The 17,445-nt window shown below is 42.9% G+C and overlaps 3 protein-coding genes across 4 annotated transcripts in view; 2 read left to right on the forward strand and 1 right to left on the reverse strand.

Moving 5' to 3' along the window:
- Positions 1-824: 824 nt before the first annotated feature.
- On the forward strand, positions 825-7,626 carry slc3a1 (solute carrier family 3 member 1). Its single transcript, XM_019253086.2, has 10 exons — positions 825-1,415; positions 2,168-2,347; positions 2,445-2,590; positions 2,680-2,805; positions 2,954-3,073; positions 4,631-4,755; positions 4,903-5,104; positions 5,539-5,721; positions 5,924-6,049; positions 7,074-7,626. Exons 1-10 carry the CDS (start codon positions 995-997, stop codon positions 7,503-7,505), a joined length of 2,061 nt encoding a protein of 686 aa, XP_019108631.2. The 5' UTR covers positions 825-994; the 3' UTR covers positions 7,506-7,626.
- Positions 7,511-15,199, reverse strand: prepl (prolyl endopeptidase like). The gene is made up of 15 exons (XM_010742725.3): positions 14,984-15,199; positions 13,518-13,637; positions 13,308-13,374; positions 12,867-13,047; positions 12,684-12,757; positions 12,466-12,592; positions 12,172-12,388; positions 11,873-12,064; positions 11,566-11,778; positions 11,104-11,279; positions 10,782-10,998; positions 10,415-10,564; positions 9,483-9,609; positions 8,463-8,551; positions 7,511-7,824 (listed from the first exon to the last, which is right to left on the reverse strand). Exons 1-15 carry the CDS (start codon positions 15,056-15,058, stop codon positions 7,747-7,749), a joined length of 2,103 nt encoding a protein of 700 aa, XP_010741027.3. The 5' UTR covers positions 15,059-15,199; the 3' UTR covers positions 7,511-7,746.
- Positions 14,775-17,445, forward strand: part of camkmt (calmodulin-lysine N-methyltransferase) — a 92,633-nt gene continuing 89,962 nt past the window's right edge. The window contains exons 1-2 of one of the 2 annotated variants that reach the window (XM_019253095.2): positions 14,775-14,943; positions 15,564-15,775. In XM_019253095.2, coding sequence (XP_019108640.1) covers positions 15,596-15,775 — 180 coding nt within the window. In that variant the 5' untranslated portion in view covers positions 14,775-14,943; positions 15,564-15,595. Of the gene's footprint in view, positions 14,944-15,308; positions 15,436-15,563; positions 15,776-17,445 lie in introns of those variants that run through there. The other variant, XM_019253091.2, reaches the window with a different exon arrangement.

Raw genomic sequence — 17,445 nt, forward strand, 5'->3', positions numbered from 1 at the left:
TACCGACTTGTTTTATTGAAAATAACGTCACATATGATGATGGTGCAGTGGTTAGCTGCTGTCGCCCCACAACAAGAAGCTTCCTGATCCAAGCGGCTCAGGCTTTTCTGTCTGGAGTTTTCTCCGGCTTTCTCCCACAATCCAAAGACATGCACTTAATAGGTTAATCGGTGACTCTTAAATTACCCGTAGGTGTTAATGTGAGAATGAATGCTTTGAATTGTTTGTCTCTGTGTTTGTCAGTCCTGTGATGAACTGGCCACTTGTCCCAACTCCACCTGTGATAGGCTCCAGCACTCTGCTGCAACCCTGATAAGGATAAATGGTTTACAGGAGATGGATGATGTAGATGTAACATTTTCATCCTTTGAATGTCCAAAAACTTTAAGTAGTAATATGAGCTCATGTATAGGAAATGTTGTACCTTTATATTTTTAGTTAAATGTGAATGTGGATGCGCCCTGGGATAAGCTGGAGACTTGTCCAGGGTGGTGTAAGTCAGCTGGGAGATGCTCCAACCTCATCGGTTAAAGAAAATGGATGGATGGATGTTATTAATTCTGCTTCTTTAATTTGCTATAGTTGCTAGACTTTTTTTTTAGATTAAAAACATTAAATGAGCCTACAAATGATCACACAATGATCAGTCTCAGTTATAATAATCCAATTCTGCAATGTAAAATTATAAAAATACTTTTGATACTTTTACTTTTGATACTTTTGCACATTTTGGTTATAATGAGTCACTTTTTGAGTATGGAGTAAGTAAAGGACATGAACACTTGAACACAGTGCTACAAGAAATGTTAATCTCTAACCAACTCTCCAGTTTCCACATTCCACAGGTGGCACTGCTCTCTCTCTCTCTGTGTTTTAAATGGAGAAGAAAGGAGTGTGTGTCTGTACTCTGACCCTATAAGAGCAGATAAAATAGTCCTTGAATCCCTCAGCGGTTTGTTTTTTAGGTTTGTTCCTCTTCAGTGATCGAAATCAGATGAGTTCTAAAAAGGATCCTGACGGTATGGAGCTCGGTGAGTGCACCAGGAACCCGGGCTATCAGGATGAGGACGGCGGCGGGTCAGTGGCCGACACCAACACCGGCGTCCCGGGGGAGAAGGAGGAAGACTCCGCCGCGGTGAAGCTGGACTCGGCTGAGGAGTACACGCAGCTCAAACCGTACGCCGGGATGCCCAAGGAGGTTCTGCTGCTGTACTCCTCTCAGGCCCGGTACCGAGTACCCAGAGAGATCCTGTTCTGGCTGACGGTGGCCTGCACCTTAACGCTGGTGGCGCTCACCATCACGGTGATCGCGCTGTCGCCGCGGTGCCTGAGCTGGTGGCAGGTCTCTCCGGTGTACCAGATCTACCCCCGGTCCTTCAAGGACTCGGATGGAGATGGAGTTGGGGACCTCAAAGGTGAGAATGAAAGGTTTTTATCTAATGTTGCAGTTCACAGCTGGTTCTGCAAAGACGCATTCAGTCTCTCTACCCTGACCCCTGTCCAGCTTTGGACCCCAATTCAGCCCCAACAGCAGCAAAAATAAGAACAGCACATAACCTGGTTTTTCTTTCCAAGATATCAGCCTTCATAAATGTCTTATAACCTATAATTAACGACCTTATTCCTTTAATTTGTCATTTAAGTAATTTACTAATGCTTTTATAAGCATGTATTGGGAATAACCTTTGGTTGCCAGGTTGTGAATTTCTTCCTCTATCTTTTAAAGTGTTCTGCAGAGTATCTGGACCAGAGTCAATTCATGAGCATTGTATTAACGTTTATAAAGCTAGACTTGAAGGCTTAACACAAAGTGTGAGGGATGTTTCACAACCTGTCAACGCCTGTCTATAAAACATGAGTAAATAATTGACTTTATTTAACCATCAACAAAGACATTAGTTTTTTTATTTCTAGACATTTTATGGCTAATGTAAAAAGATGTAAAAAAGGTTCATTATAAAGTAACAAAAACATAACAATTCTTATTTTCAGGTCATTATACATGAATGAAAACATATTTATCATATTCCATTTCTGCATATTCTAAATATAAAGCCCTGTATATCTTACACACTGGACCTTAAAGGAGTTCCAGATCCCTTTTTTTGTCTTCAAACTTCTATCTAACTATCCAGTATTCATAACCGTCCTGTGTGTGGTCTGTCAGGAATTCAGGAGAAGCTGGATCACTTTGAGTACCTGAACATCAAGTCCATTTGGATCAGTCCTTTCTACCGCTCTCCCATGAAGGATTTCGGCTACGATGTGGAAGATTTCCGGGATATCGACCCGCTCTTTGGAACCATGGAAGACTTTGAAGAGCTCTTGGCTGAAATGCACAGTAAAGGTGTGAGAAGTGATGATGGATCATGGATGTTTTGTTTCGACTCCATAGCATGATGCATGTTTTTGACTCTCTTTGAATCTCTCTGTGCTTCCACCAGGTTTGAAGCTGATCATGGATTTCATTCCCAATCACACCAGTGACCGACACCGCTGGTTCAACTTGAGCCGGACTAGAGATCCCCACTACGAGGATTACTACGTCTGGACTGACTGCAATGCGTCTGCTCCAAAGCCTAATAACTGGGTTAGTGCTTGCACTTGTACTCTTATGTTCTACCTGAATCTTCACTGAAGATATATTACAGTCATCCTAATGACTCTTCTTTTCCTCAGGTGAGTGTGTTTGGGAACTCATCATGGACTTATGATGAAGTTAGAGGACAATGCTACCTGCACCAGTTTCTCAAGGAGCAACCGGACTTGAACTTCAGGAACGAACATGTCCGCAAGGAGATGATTGTAAGATTACAGGACCACATACGTGCTCTTTCTCAATACTAAATTAGTACTACTTATATAAACTTATATACTACCTATACTAAACAGCTGAAGTTGTGAGTGAAGGGTTTTACAGCTTTATTACTCGTTATTTGTTATTTAATTTTAGGATATTATTCATTTCTGGCTGAAGAAAGGAGTGGATGGTTTCCGGATGGATGCGGTGAAGCACATCCTGGAGGCCGCACACTTGAGGGATGAACCACAGGTGGACCCTAACAAACCTCCAGTGAGTGTTACCTCTTTGCACCTTTGTGATAAAGATGATAATGATGATGATAATGTCTGATGTGCTGGATGAGATGGATTCATATCAAACGGCAGAGCAGGTATGACATTGTTTGCTTTGCTCGGTTGGTCTGGCTTGTCATAATGTCGTAACAAACAATACCCAGCAGCTATTCTTTCTCTGAACTCACGAGAGCAAAGTTCGGTTTAGTTAACGATCTCTACTCTAACACCCAGTCATATACTTCTGTTATGATTTTATTATGATGAATTATATATCATGTGACATGTCAGAGTCCAGATTTCAACGATCTGATGGATAAAAGCACCATTGTGGACAGAAGCGGTGTTTTCCAGTGTAGCTGGCAGAGCAAAGATAGCAGACAGCTGAATGGGAGAGTTCACACTGTACATCATGTATCATTCATCGTTTATCTCAGGCTCGAATGTCAGGTTCATAGTGACCTTCTGGTAAAAAAAAATACTATTCTTTGAATCTGAAGCATTCATAGGGTTAAGCTCAAAGAAAGAGTTTTTGTTCCATGGAGGCTGAAGTTATTTCTCACAGAGGGAAGATTAGTAGAAAAGAGGCATATTTTGGTGGATTAGCAAGTCATTTGGGATTTACTTACCACAGCAGAATAACTCTGTGGTACAGAGGACTGACTTGTCTACTTAGTGTTGACTGAGGGGTGTACTAACTGATGTAGCAGTCAACCCAAATTCACCAACTTCCCATTTTTAAGAAACATCCCAAACCAAGCTGTGAAACTGGATATAAAAAGAGCAGCCACTGTCATTGCAATAAAGACTCACAGCTGCGTGTTTATTGGGATATTTAGGATGTTACCACACCATGACCATGACTCATAACTGAGCAACTATCTGTGTTATCATCATTGCTTTTGTGGTTTACTGCATGATGGAGCTTTTAACTGTGTGCTTTTACTGGCTGCTCGTGTGGCTGTATGTCAGCTTGGTGGTTATCGCTGCTGCCTGAGTAATCATGTCAGTGAAAAAGACAGGCGGCCTGGTCCTCCCTGCGTGGACCCTTGTGTGTTTGAATTTCTCCCACACAAAAAGACATGCCCGTCATGTGTTATGTGGAGTATTGCGTCACTGTTTCTAAATAGGGCTTTTCAGGAGTGTAGCAGGTCCCAGGTGGATTTGCTTTGTGGTGGTGTCTGTATACTGTTTTCTTCCCATTTATTATTCTACAACAAATAATATCCCAGTGAAAATGTAACACTATGGTAATCCTTGATCATTGGGTCGGAAAGTCTGTTGTCACATAGCTTCTACTCTCTGTATCTGGTTTCTTATTTTCCAACTACCTGGCCTGTGACTGCAACCTGTGCTTTGGCCTGACAAAGGAACACATTTACACCCAAGCTCTCCTGACTCCCAGTGGGCAAAGGAAAATACAGTTAATCCACTATGGTTGATGATCTCAGGGTGGAAGCTCTACCATGAACTACTAATCTAGTAGGCCAGAAATCCGGGTAATAGCCACATTACCACGTCATATATATATATTTTTTAATTCATCACACTTAAGGAGTCTATAACTACGGAGTGGGATCTCTACCACGACTACACCACCAGTCAGCTCGGCTTGCATGACCTGCTGAGGGGGTGGAGGGCTGAAATGGACAGCTACAGCCGCGAGCCTGGCAGATACAGGTATGGCAGCTGTAACAATACAAAAATGCTTATACCGGCTTAATGCCATAATGTCATATATAACTCATCATATAGAATTGTATGTATGTTTTCAACAGTGCTGTGTGTTGTATTGCATCACATTTGTGTAATATTTGTGTACTCCAGGTTCATGGTGACAGAGTCGTATGATTATCACGAGGTGGACAAGACCATGATGTACTATGGCACCCCACTGGTTAAAGAAAGCGACTTCCCCTTTAACTTTTACCTGCTGGACCTGCCTCACAACACCAGTGGCTTGTGGGTTAAGCATCTGGTCCACCTCTGGATGGGCAACATGCCCAGAGGACAATGGGCTAACTGGGTGGTGAGTCACTACAGTCGTGTTTATGTGTTAGTTTCTTGGCTCCTTTTTAAAAACAAGACTGACATATGGGCATAACACCAAAGATATTTCTGCCAATTCTGCTTTTATTCTCCATCATGATGGTAAAATCACAAGATCAAATCAGGATGTGGACACGTAGTGATACTTGCATGATGTAAACGCTCACCCCTGAGACCAGAGAGTAACTAGGAACTGATTAGGTGTACAAAACAAACAGTGATCAGACTCTAACCTCTGGGATCAGCTTCCAATAGATGAGCATTGTCACAGAGAAGTGCCTAGTATGAGCTACTCAGCCATCTCAGGCTTCTCTCGCCTTATCTTTTCCTCTTCCATGATCCAAACCCATCCATTTTCTTACTTATCTCACTCACCTCTCCACCCTCTCTCTCTTTTACCGCCACTGTTATCAGGTTGGAAACCACGACAGGCCTCGAATCGCCTCCAGTGCTGGTCAGACCTATATTCGTGTCATCAACATGCTGCTGCTGACCCTTCCAGGCACACCCACCACCTACTATGGCGAGGAGATCGGCATGGAGAACATTAATGTCACAGACAGTCAGATACAAGACCCTGCTGGCAAATACAATGCAGTGAGTACTGTGCATACACATCATGAGAAAACATCTGCCAGGTGCAGTAACATCACATCATTACAACAGTACATTACTCTCTTTGGATAATTTCACCTTCATCAAAGTAGATGGTTTATTGTAGACTACTAGCGTGTATCCTTATACATTCATTGTCAGAAGAAGCTGAAGTGCCAAAATGATTCTTGTCCTTTCACTGCAGAGTGCCAGTCGAGACCCTGAGCGGTCTCCAATGCAGTGGAGCAATGACATGAATGCAGGCTTTAACAACAAAACCAACACCACCTGGTTGCCTGTACACCCCGACTACAGGACTATCAATGTAGAGGTACAGAACTCTTTTACGTTTAGTCATGTCGCTGACGCTTTTATCCAAAGCGACTTACGGAAAAGGTAAACAGTCAAGGTACAGTGCAGCTACACGTTAGTACAGCAATAAATACTGTGACTGTTAGGGGGATAGATTTAGCATGTCCAGTTGTTGGTAGTGTTGGAGTGAAGGTACTCTCTGAAGAGTTGGGTCTTTGTTGGGAATTTTAAAGAAAAACCCTTAAATAAGGAGGATCGGATTCAAAACATCAAAGGTTAAGTTGAATTTATTATTCTTGTACAAGAGGAGCGTTTCACAGTGCAACACACTAAAGGGGTTACAGAGAAAAAGGCTCCCTGAGGAGCTCTGACAGTTGGTTCTTATAGTTTCCTAAAGATGGGCTGTCTCAACCCCTGTAAATTGTTATCAGACAATTTGCATATAAAGCATCTAAACAGTTTTCTTCAACATATCCCCTAATCAGTAGCCAGTATATCCCCAATCTAGATGTCACCTCTCTGACCTGTCCCTGGGCCTCATTCTGTTCTGGAATCCCTCTATTCATACATTAACCTGAACTTTACCTTACCCTGCCAGTCTCAGTAAAACAGCAATAAAGGGAAGTACCCTCAAGACATGTAATAAATAGGAACAAACATCGAATAAGTTAAAACATCTAATAGCTGTGTAACCCTGATTTTTATGACAGGAGTTTTTTTGAAGGTAGAGAGGAATGGGCCTGATCTGGTAGGACGCATTGTTTATTGGAGGAACGCAATGGTCGTGAGGTAACATATGCCTGAATGAGGTCATTCAAGTAGGTGGGTGCAGAACTGGAGACTACTTGAATTTAATGCAGGCTGCTACAGGTAGTCATTGAGTTCGATGAGCAGTGGGGTAACATGTGACCTTTTGGGTCGATTTCAAACCAGGCGCTCTGCCACGTTCTGGATCATTTGTCTTTTAGTACTGTTCAACTCTGACATCTGACCCGAGCTTCCTGTTTTTGATCATTTATCCCCTCCACCACTCTTTCTTCTAGGTCCAGAAGCAAGATGAAGACTCTGTTCTGTCTCAGTACCGTTCCCTGAGCAAGTTGCGTCAGTCACACCTCCCTCTTCACCGAGGATGGTTCTGCTACGTCCATGCTGACGCCAGTGTCTTCGCTTACCTCAGAGAGCTGGACGGACTCAACCAAGCTTTCCTCATAGTGCTGAACTTTGGTAAAGAATCTGTCGCCACAGATCTCTCCTCGATTCGTGAGTTACCAGACCAGCTGGAGGTGCTGATGAGCACAAACCAAGATAACCGTGGCAAAGTGTTGCAAAAGTCTCGGATTCTGACAGGAGCAGGTGAGGGTTTGGTATTTGAGTACTACACCCACACTCGCTTTAACCCTAACCACCCCGCACAGTGCTACATCTCTGAGAAGGCCTGTTATTTGAGGGTCATGGACATACTTTATACATGCTAATATGAATGGACAGTGGCATTCTTTGCATTCCACGCAGTAACAACCAAATCATAAAGGTTGTTCTTTGTTGTCTTCTCTGTATGGCATTTATATCAAATAATAAAAAGGACCATTGCAGATATATCCACTGTTGATGTTGTCTTCTCTTCCACTGGTTTGGGCATCATTGTGTCATTGTAATTGTTGCGTCTGTGATCATACACATCTTTGGGCCGTTGTCATATCATTCCTGACAGCTTAACTATCTCCTCCTCTTGCGTGGAGGTCGAGGAATGTCCAGGCTCAGCTCTGCGTATAGGAATGCTAGCTTGAGGGCTTCCTGTGTCGGGGAGAAAAGACAAGAGGACAAATTTAATTCAAATGACTCAACTAGGGATGTTTCTGCAGACTAATTTACTTTATCTTTAATATGCGTGCACAAAAATTTATTAACATACAGTCATGCTTTGATTAAATCAGGCACGGATCAGATCCTGCAGCGGTTTATTACAAATGATTTGTGACAAAACAAATACAACGGTGCAGTCACAAGTCATCTGGGTGTATTTTGATGTCTCAAAACCTGTATACGTCTAGATACCTCTGGAGAAATCTTTTGTGAGATTTTGTGAGATATGGATAAACAATTTCTATTTAACTTTTGGGCGACAGTAAACTTGAGATTTTTTAAAAGGTGAAAGAGAATATCCTCCTGCATACATGCCCAAACTGTCCCTGCAAACATTTCATACTAGAGCTCTAAAAACAAAATTGTCTCATCAGCATGGAGAATTTGCAGTGGATGAATTGTCAACAAGAAAAAAATATTGACTGAATTAAATATAGCTACTTACTAATTTTTGTAGAAAGCACACATTTAAAAGCTGGTCTTTAACAAAAAAAAAAATCCAAAAAAGATTTACAAAGTAACAAATAATCCCTTTAAGGCTCTCACGGTCTTGCAGGAGAGCGCATTACCTCCTCCAGCATCAGCTCAAAGTCCTCTGGTCCGAGGTGATTTGCTCCAGGTTGGATGTTCAGAACTATGTTTGGTGCTGGTTCACTTTCTAAAAGAAACAAGAAGTCAGAGAGGTTAAAGGCAGAATGATCGAGAAGAAGCTCTCTAATGTTTAAAGCTTCCTGTCAGACATTTATCTTATCTTATTATATTCCCACTTTCTCTGCTCAGCGTCTGTCCAGTTGCCCCAAATCTTCTCTCTCTCTCTCCCTCTCCTCTGACTCGGTCTTTACTCCCCTTTCATTCATGTGTGCTCCCATCTGATATTGCCCTGCCTCTTCTCAAGACCCTCCATATTACCCCCCCCTCTTCGTCTCTGTGGTACGGGCTGTTTCACAAGTGCGGTCTTGACCTTGACAGCTCCCAGTCTGTGGCGTCTAATCTCTTACTCTGATACACTATCTCTTTACCATGCTAATGGGCCTGCCCACCCGCCAGCACGCGTCTATGCCATCAGCACTTTATCAAAGACTCCGGAGAACAGAGAGACAGATTAGGGAGACATACACAGTCTGGTGTATGTGTGTATGAAAAAACAGAAAAGTGAGAGAGAGGGTGAACGAGAGAGATAATGTTTGTATCTGAAATGAGAAGAGCAGAAGCGGTGCAAGAGAGAGAGGTGTAAAGACGAACACCACCGATGTGGTGAAGGCAGATTATAAGTGAGAGGGAGAAAGAGCCTGTCTAGGGGGAAATGAGAGCAATTAGCTGACACACACACTCACACACGCTATAGTACAAGGTGACCTATGCCATACTTTGGTGATCAACTTCAAATGCCGTTAGCAGCTTCCCCAGACACACAGCCATACGTCTGTTACTGCTGCCTCTCTAGACATGCACACTGACACTACTATTGGGAGCTGACACTGCACTATTAAAACCTCTAATGATGCAGAAGAAACACCTAAAACAATGCACACACATTTATATATTTGTATATGCATGGCTTAAGCTATAGTGATGGCGTGTGTGTGTACCTGATTTTGGCTTCATGGCAGAGTGTGTATGAATGGCGTTCTTTAACTGCTCGGTGTATTTGAGGACACCTGTCAGAGGAACCCTGGCGTCACCGCTGTAGGCCGTCAGCAGGATTGATGGGTAGCACTGCATCACGCAAAGAGACACAAACGGATAACCAGTTAACCTCCAGTCGTTTTCATTATGGTGCTCAGCAAAAATTAATTATTAATTGTCCTCTGTGACTCCTAAATCATCTTTTCAAGGCTTTCTGTACATTTATCAGTGCTGCTGCTTCTGTGTTGGACAGATGTCAACTTAGATACTTTCATGAGAGAGCCTGAAAGCCAATAACAGATGCAGTGCTATTCAAACACTGGCTCGAGACCAAAATGTGGCCCATGGGAATTATAAAAGGGTTTAAAACAAAGTGTAAATGTACTGTCTGTTACCTGCCAGAACATACCAAAGTACATTGCAGAACAAACCTAGCAAACCCCCCTCCTGAGGATCTGGGGGTTGTCCACTTTAACATAGACAGAAAACAAAACTGGAAAACAAACTTGTGGCTGAACCTGCGGCTACTTATGAGTTGGTTAATCAATTTACAGCTTGCTTATTTTTCCCCAACTATCTGCATACACTGTTTTTTTTTTTCCTCCAGGCTAGACATCTGTCACTGTCCTTTGTTTACGACGCACCCACTGGCTTGAAGTGTTATATTCATCGTGTCCTCTTTGTTTTCCTTGTTTGTCTTTGTCTTACAGCGTATTGTAACCACCTTACCGCACAATAAAAAAGAAAGAATAAACCAAATGATAAAATCTAGCCAAATTGTGCCTAAATGTATCCGTTGTTCAATAGAAAATGGAAACATTCAAACTGAATGGAAGGAAGCAGCACAAGTTGTAATAGATAAGGAAAAGACTTTTCATGGTTTTCCTCTCCTTACCTGAGGAGTAATGTTGTGAAGGGGACAGTAGGAGGAGATGCTGAGTCTGTGTTTTGGGTTTCCTACTGGGTCCCCCCATTCTTCTCTATCCTCCAAAGTTAGAGGCAGACTGGGATCCTCCATAGATCCCAACACATCCAGGAAAGGAGCCTAAACACAGAAAAAGAGATGGCTTTGGGTGTGTGTGTATCTTTTGTTATCTCTTATGGTGAAGCACTGTACTTTAAAGAGTAGTAAGACTGTCTTTCAGTTTGTATTTAAACCTTACATTAACAAACACCTGCCCTGTTAAAGTGAGCCTGAGGAAGACGCTGACTCTCTATTAACACTAAATGATACACACATCTCAGATGATTTAAAATCTTACCTGCAGTGTGACAGCCCGCATCATGTGTGGGTGCCTGTTGCACAGCGCTCCCACTGGCACAGCCCCAGCACTGCAGGCTGCAAGGGCAGTGAGTGAAGGAGAGGAGACTCCTGAGGAGAAAATATGACGGAGACAGGCTTGGAGGTCCTCCACTCCTCTGTGCTTTCCCTCCACTCGAGCTTGTCTTTGCCAGGACAGACCCCGCTCTCCTCCACCTCTTGAAGGTGTAAAGGAAGAAAACAGATTCACTTCGACGCACACGTTTGAAACTCCAAAATTAATTAGCCCTCACAAACAATGTCACCTGGACTCGACGTGTTACCTGATGTGGCAGTAGGCCAGAGCCCAGCCCTGCTCCAGGAGCAGCCTTTTCTCTGGGCAGAACTCCATGTTGAGATCTCTGCCGTAAGCTCCGTAGACATGGACCATTAGTGGCGCCTGACTCAAACCCTCCACAGGTAGTGTATGAAACAGTGTTACTGGCACCAAGGTACCATCCTACAGAGGAGAGACAGAGAGACTGGTCTGGAGACAGTAACGGCAGATGTTACTAAATGTTAAATGAGAAGTGTGTTTTTAAATATTATCACTTTCCTTTTTATTTGTTGCATGTGCATGTGTGTAAATGTACTACTGAGGTCTTCTTTCTCTGGTGGCTAGTTACCTAAACGGCTTAGTGGACACTTGAGTCTTAATACAAAATGCTTACCACCGTGCTGATTCTGTTTCAGTGTGTGTGTGTGTGTGTGTGTGTGTGTGTGTCTTATATGTCAAGTGTTCTCACTTGACTGCAGGCCTCTAAACGTGTTGTGGTATAATTGCTGCGGTTCCCAGGGGATGACCCATCTTTGGTGCCTGATATAAGTCGCCCATCCTCGGGGTACAGACGGTAGGGCACTGGGGGGCGGACTGGAGATGAAATCAAGAACTCTAACATACTGTCTTGTTCAGCCATGCCTGCTTTCTTGATTTCGATGGCACAGGCCCAGGAGGGGAGCTTGGGAGTGTAGAAAGATAAGGGTATATTTCAGAGCAGCAGGGAAGTGAACAAGATGTGCAAAGAAAGAAAAAGAATGTTCTGTCACACTGACCTGTACAGTGTACGCTTCCTTGGGATGGGTCAGTGGGACCACGATTAAGACGAGTTCACCGGCTGGTGCTCTTGCAACCAACACACAGTGGTCTCCAACCACATCCATGTCTTTAACTACAGTGCCAGGGTTAGGGGTAAACAAGGGCGCCCAGGAAACCATGGACGGCTCTGAGAGAGGGGCCTGCACCACCTTGTGAACATAGAGAAGGATAAATATATAAAACATATCTGGTGTGCACAGAACTGTGTCCCTGTATGCACCCTATAAACAGTATGTGTGTACTCCACAAACTATACCTGGTATTCCTGTCCAGGCCCTGTATTAGCCAGTATAATCAGCCACCTTCTCCAGTGCTCCACGTGGTACAGGAGGTCCATCTGGCGTGGCTGAACCGGGAAAGGCTCCAAATGGGATGTTGTTGTATCGATTAGCAGCACCTCTGAAGCGGTCCTGCTGTTGCAGTTGATGCTCAGTATCTGTCGGTTTCTGGAAAGGGTGACCTCCACAAACACACTGGGGAGACGTTGGCGTTTTGATTAGAGATGGTGTGGGACCAGAGACAGTTTAGATGTCACATTAGTTACACTTACTCAGGGTGTGTTTCTTCATACACGGAGGTTATCCTGCTTCCACTGGAGTTCAGGTCCAGACGAAACACTCTGCTGCAGCGCAGACCCTCCAGAATGGTGTAAACCAGGACCTCATCTGTGGCCCACTCTTCACCCGTGCAGACACAGACATATATTTAGCCAGTGAACTATTATTTATTACATTTTTTTTTTAATAGTGCAAACTATTTTAAATGTACCAAAACTGAAGACTTTGTCCAGAGTGAGTACAATGTTTGGAGGATCCTGAGGAGGGAGCCTCACAACCACACACCTGGATTATCACAGGACAATCACCCATTTACTCATGAAGTCAATAAAAAACAAACAAACAAATAAAAAAGGATATTCTGTAAGCTTCATTCTGCTCTTTTTTTTTCCACCTTGGCTCTTCCCTGTGATCCATTTTTAGTGTGGCAGCGAGATGTTTTTCCTGCGGGGACAGCCGTATTCTCTGCACAGTCCACTGAGACGTCTGTTTCCTCTCCTCATTATCAAGTCCCGTGTTCTCCTCCCGTCGGGAGATGTGTCCTAGATTTAGCACCTGCTCTGGCTCCAGTTCACCTACAAACGGGCAGAGGAAACGGAGTCATTCACAAAAGTAGGGATGCCACTATTCCCAACAATGGGTTGCATAAAAACAGTTATATATATATTAAAAGAAGGTACTGCAATTTAACTTAATCTCGTCTCCTTTGTCTCATTTCCTTTTTTAAATTAAATGCCTGTAGACGAACTCCAGTCTGTAATATCATCAGACATCTGTTCTGGCTTTCAGAGTTATTAGCATTACCAGTCAAGCGACATTCATGTTGTCTGCTTACTCTGTCTCTTGTCCATTCTGTAGACGCCATCAGCTTCAATGAAATACACATGGTGATGTCCACTGACCTGTTTCAAGAGGAATTACTGTGACTTTAAATTGGAATTTCTCAAATGCCTGCCGGATGAGTCTTTTTGAAATCCTACTTGTCCCACACACAAAAAAAAACATGTACACCCTCAAGTGGAACCTACAGGACGGTTCGCCTTACCACCGAGTAATCGGATATGTCGGAGAATCTGCGGTATGTTGCCTTCAGTCTCTTTTTGAAATACATCTGTAAGTCCTTGTATCTCTCAAGTCCAGAGCTGAGATGATCAACTGATGAGTCCTGAAATAAAACAAAGACTTTATATAAAGGTTGTAACCATTAAGCTCAGCCAATTGTCATTGCCTTTGCTTGTCAACAGGGGCGCCGTATAGGGGGGTAAAGGGGCCCACGACTGACAGGGGCCCCCAAAAAATAGGTAAACACCAATATAAAATGATTAAACAATCATCACTGAGTATATATATTTCAAATATAATAATGAAATTATTTATCTCTTTGTTCTTATGTGTTTTGTGCAGTAAAAGTTAAATAAAAATGGCCTTTAGCACATTTTTACGGTGGCTTTTAATCTTGCATCAAACAGTGAACTGCACTGCATACTGTATGCAGACTTGCATGCGTGTACAAATCACCAGCAGTAAATATTGTGCTAGTACTAGTATTGAACTACAAGACGCAAAACAGTTGCAGCCTTTAATTAATTAAGATTATGTAAGTTTTTGATGTGGATTATAGGTCCTAGTACGGTGGCCCTGAAGTGCAAAAACACAACAGCAAATTCAAAAACACAATAGCAAATCATAAAACACAATAGCTAATCAAAAAACACAATAGCAAATCAGAAAACACAATAGCAAATCAGAAAACACAACAGCAAATTCAAAACGGAAAAGGTAGGTACCCTCGGGCGACATGAATCGTCACTGATTGGACTGGTGGTCCATCTTTTGAACTGGAAGGACATGGTTTAGATGTTTTCAAAATATGAGCGCTGTTAACTTTCTGAATTTGCTGTTGTGTTTTTTGATTTGCTGTTGTGCTTTGCACTTTAGGGCCACCGTAGCCTAGAGATGTGGTGACAACAGCTGCACAGAGCAGGGGGCCCAATTAGATTTTGTTGTCATGGGGCCCAAAATTCCTGGCAGCGCCCCTGCCTGTCAATACACTGACAGGAGTTCAAAAAGGTGTAAAGCTGTCATTTTGAGAATATAAAGTGTAAGATAATGTTGTTTAATATGGGATGAAGTGGTGTGAAACCTGCTTATGTTTAACTGTTACTGCTACACACACTCTAAAAACACTAAAAATGTACACTTATTAGACTTAATTTGCTTTTTAATACATCTCTAAATCATGTAGCTATTAGACTTAATTTGCTTTTTAATACATCTCTAAATCATGTAGCTTCTCCCTGTCTGTCAACGCAGCGAGGCCCCATCCAGAGAGGCTCCATTTCTTATCTGTGTCCGCGTACAAGACTTAGTTTTGTCATCCCGGTAAAGTGACACCTTTTAAATAATGGATGACTTGACGTTACGGAGGAAAGATAGCTTTAACGAGTCGGTAATCTTACACCGAGCATAAGGTGAGTGAACACGGCAAAGCCTTAACTGAACACCCCTTACCGACAAGCAACGGCGCTGGACGAGCCGTGTTATCCGTAACCGAGCCGGTGTGAGCAGCAGACGAGCAACCGCCATCACTCAACGGTCAAACGGTTTAATTAACGACAGTTGTGGGGTTTTTTTAGCTTAAAATGTGACGTATTGTCAGTCGACACGTCTGTAAACGCTCACACGTTTCATACAAAGTGTAAAAGTAACATTTTAAATAAAAACAACATTATTTTTTCGTTATTTAAAAAAAAAAAAACGTTAGTCAACCGTTGACAAGCGGATTCCACGCACGTGCATCATTTCCTAAACAAAGCCCCGCTGCTGATGACGCGGACAGCAACGCCCAGACTGAAATAATCGAACTCAGACCCGCTTTGTAACGCACACATCGGAGTCGGATTGTTTCGGCGATCCATTGCTATGTGTACGGAAGTAGCATGCGTCCATTGTGGGTGTAACAGGTGATTACAGTCGATCCGTAATCTGTGATCGTTTCTACATTTGTGCAGTTTTTACAGATTATTATTTTGTGTGTGTATTGCCCACATTGCTGCCGATAACTGTGACAGCTCTGCGGTTTGTTTCACAGACTCATCTCCGCCCAAGAGCTTCGAGGAGAAAATGGAGAGGGAGTCCTCCTCCTACACCGGCACCGCAGGGAGAAACACGGAGCCGGCTTCGCCTGTGAGGAAAAACATTAATGAAGACAACACCTGCGTGGATAATTCCCACAGCAGCTCCCGGGATGGCACCTGTGGTACTACTGATGTCGCAAGAGCCAGGTGGACTCTACTGAGACAGGTGTTGCTATCCTTAAAATAGTAAATAATAAACCCTTGCTCTCCAAAATAGTCCAAAACGACGTGGTTTATTTTTTTTAAATATTTTTGAGAGCAAGGTGGTGTTGAATATCTTTACGTATTGTATTCCTGTATTGTCTCTCATAATCGTAGAATAGATGCAATGGGAGGTGTTATGTTTCCCACTGAATTTTGCTCACAGAGCTATTGTTTACTTTGAAATATAATTATACGACGTGGTTTTTATTCCTATCCCCAACATGTGTTTTATTTATGTCTTCTTTGTGTAGACTGTTGTGGAGAAATTGCTGAAGTCAAAGGTCAATGGTGAGGTCAGGAAGGAAGAAAGTGTTCAGGAGCGTCTCATGTCTTATGCTGTATTATTTATTGACGCTTGGACAAGGACAATTAGAGACACTCTCAAAGTTCATCAGAAGTGCCTGAGTCGCTCACATTCAGCTGAACTCATGCTGGTGGATCGACTTTAAATCCAAAGATAACACTACAAATACTATACGCCAAGAATTAGTCAAAGAGAATGTTTTTACCCATGCAGGTGTTATTTTCAGCATATTCTAGTCTGGAGACACACATGTCTGTTTACGCAGATTGGAACGTCAACGGCAGCTATCTATTATGTCTAGGAAGGCAGCAACAGGTCTCTTCAACCCTGACCACCACAGTGTTGAGATATGGTGGCACCTAGTCAACAATTAATACTGCTGAGGACCTCAAGGCCCACACGTGACCTTTTGTAACCCAAGGATAGAAAATTCCATAACATGGATGTCATTACAGTTTGATAATCCAGCAGTTATGACATTGGCTATACCTGTGTCAGCCTGTTACAGTATGATAGTGTTGTGAATTGCTGAACTCAATGGTCAATGGTAAGGCCAGGAGGGAAGAAAGTGTTCAGGAGTCTCTGATGTCTTATGCTGTATTATTTATTGACGCTTGGCAAAGGAGGATTAGAGACACTCTCAAAGTTCATCAGAAGTGCCTGAGTCGGTGTCACATTCTTCCCAACTCATGCTGGTGAATAGATTTTAAACCCCTACAGATAACACCACAAATACTATACACCAGAGAACCATGTTTGTGTTACCGTCAGCACATTCTAGTCTGGAGACACTGTTGTCTGTTTATGTTAAGGAAAGCGGCAAGCTATCTATCTATGTCTATGAAGGCAACATAAAGTCTCTTCGACCCTGGCCACCGCAGTGTTGAGATCGGCTGGGACCTGCTGTTCTCAACAACTAACACTGCCGAGGACCTCAAGGCCCACACGTGACCTTGTAGACCCCCATCCGCTTTGACACACAGTATAATTTGAATCTTTACTTTTATGTAATTTTTTTATCAACAAGTAGTATATTACTTCCAACTATACAGTAACTTTCACACCAGTTGGAATGTATCTCTTTTCTCTGACCACAGAATCTGAGTGTGCCTTGCACACACACGAACACACACACACACACACACACACACACACACACACACACACACACATAAACAGGAGCAGTAGATGTAAAAATAGCTTTTTCCATAGATGGGCATTGCACAGATGTTACACTCGGCTGACACAAAAAGCTCCCTGTAATGGGGCCATCATGCATTCTGCACTTCTCCCTCCTGACACAGAAATGACCTCTTCTTGCCTACTTT

The sequence above is a fragment of the Larimichthys crocea genome, chromosome III, assembly GCF_000972845.2.
Source record: "Larimichthys crocea isolate SSNF chromosome III, L_crocea_2.0, whole genome shotgun sequence".
Taxonomy (NCBI): domain Eukaryota; kingdom Metazoa; phylum Chordata; class Actinopteri; family Sciaenidae; genus Larimichthys; species Larimichthys crocea.

Bases quoted from the DNA above. Each gene is read 5' to 3' on its own strand.
- slc3a1 (XM_019253086.2), top strand. From the start codon at position 995: ATGAGTTCTAAAAAGGATCCTGACGGTATGGAGCTCGGTGAGTGCACC. The intron at 5,722-5,923 runs GTGAGTACTGTG...CTTTCACTGCAG, and splicing joins CTGCTGGCAAATACAATGCA to AGTGCCAGTCGAGACCCTGA. The intron at 6,050-7,073 runs GTACAGAACTCT...TCTTTCTTCTAG, and splicing joins ACAGGACTATCAATGTAGAG to GTCCAGAAGCAAGATGAAGA.
- prepl (XM_010742725.3), bottom strand. From the start codon at position 15,058: ATGGCGGTTGCTCGTCTGCTGCTCACACCGGCTCGGTTACGGATAACA. The intron at 12,593-12,683 runs GTACATTTAAAA...GCACGGGTGAAG, and splicing joins GGACAAAGTCTTCAGTTTTG to AGTGGGCCACAGATGAGGTC. The intron at 8,552-9,482 runs GTACACACACAC...TGTTTCTTTTAG, and splicing joins TGCCATGAAGCCAAAATCAG to AAAGTGAACCAGCACCAAAC.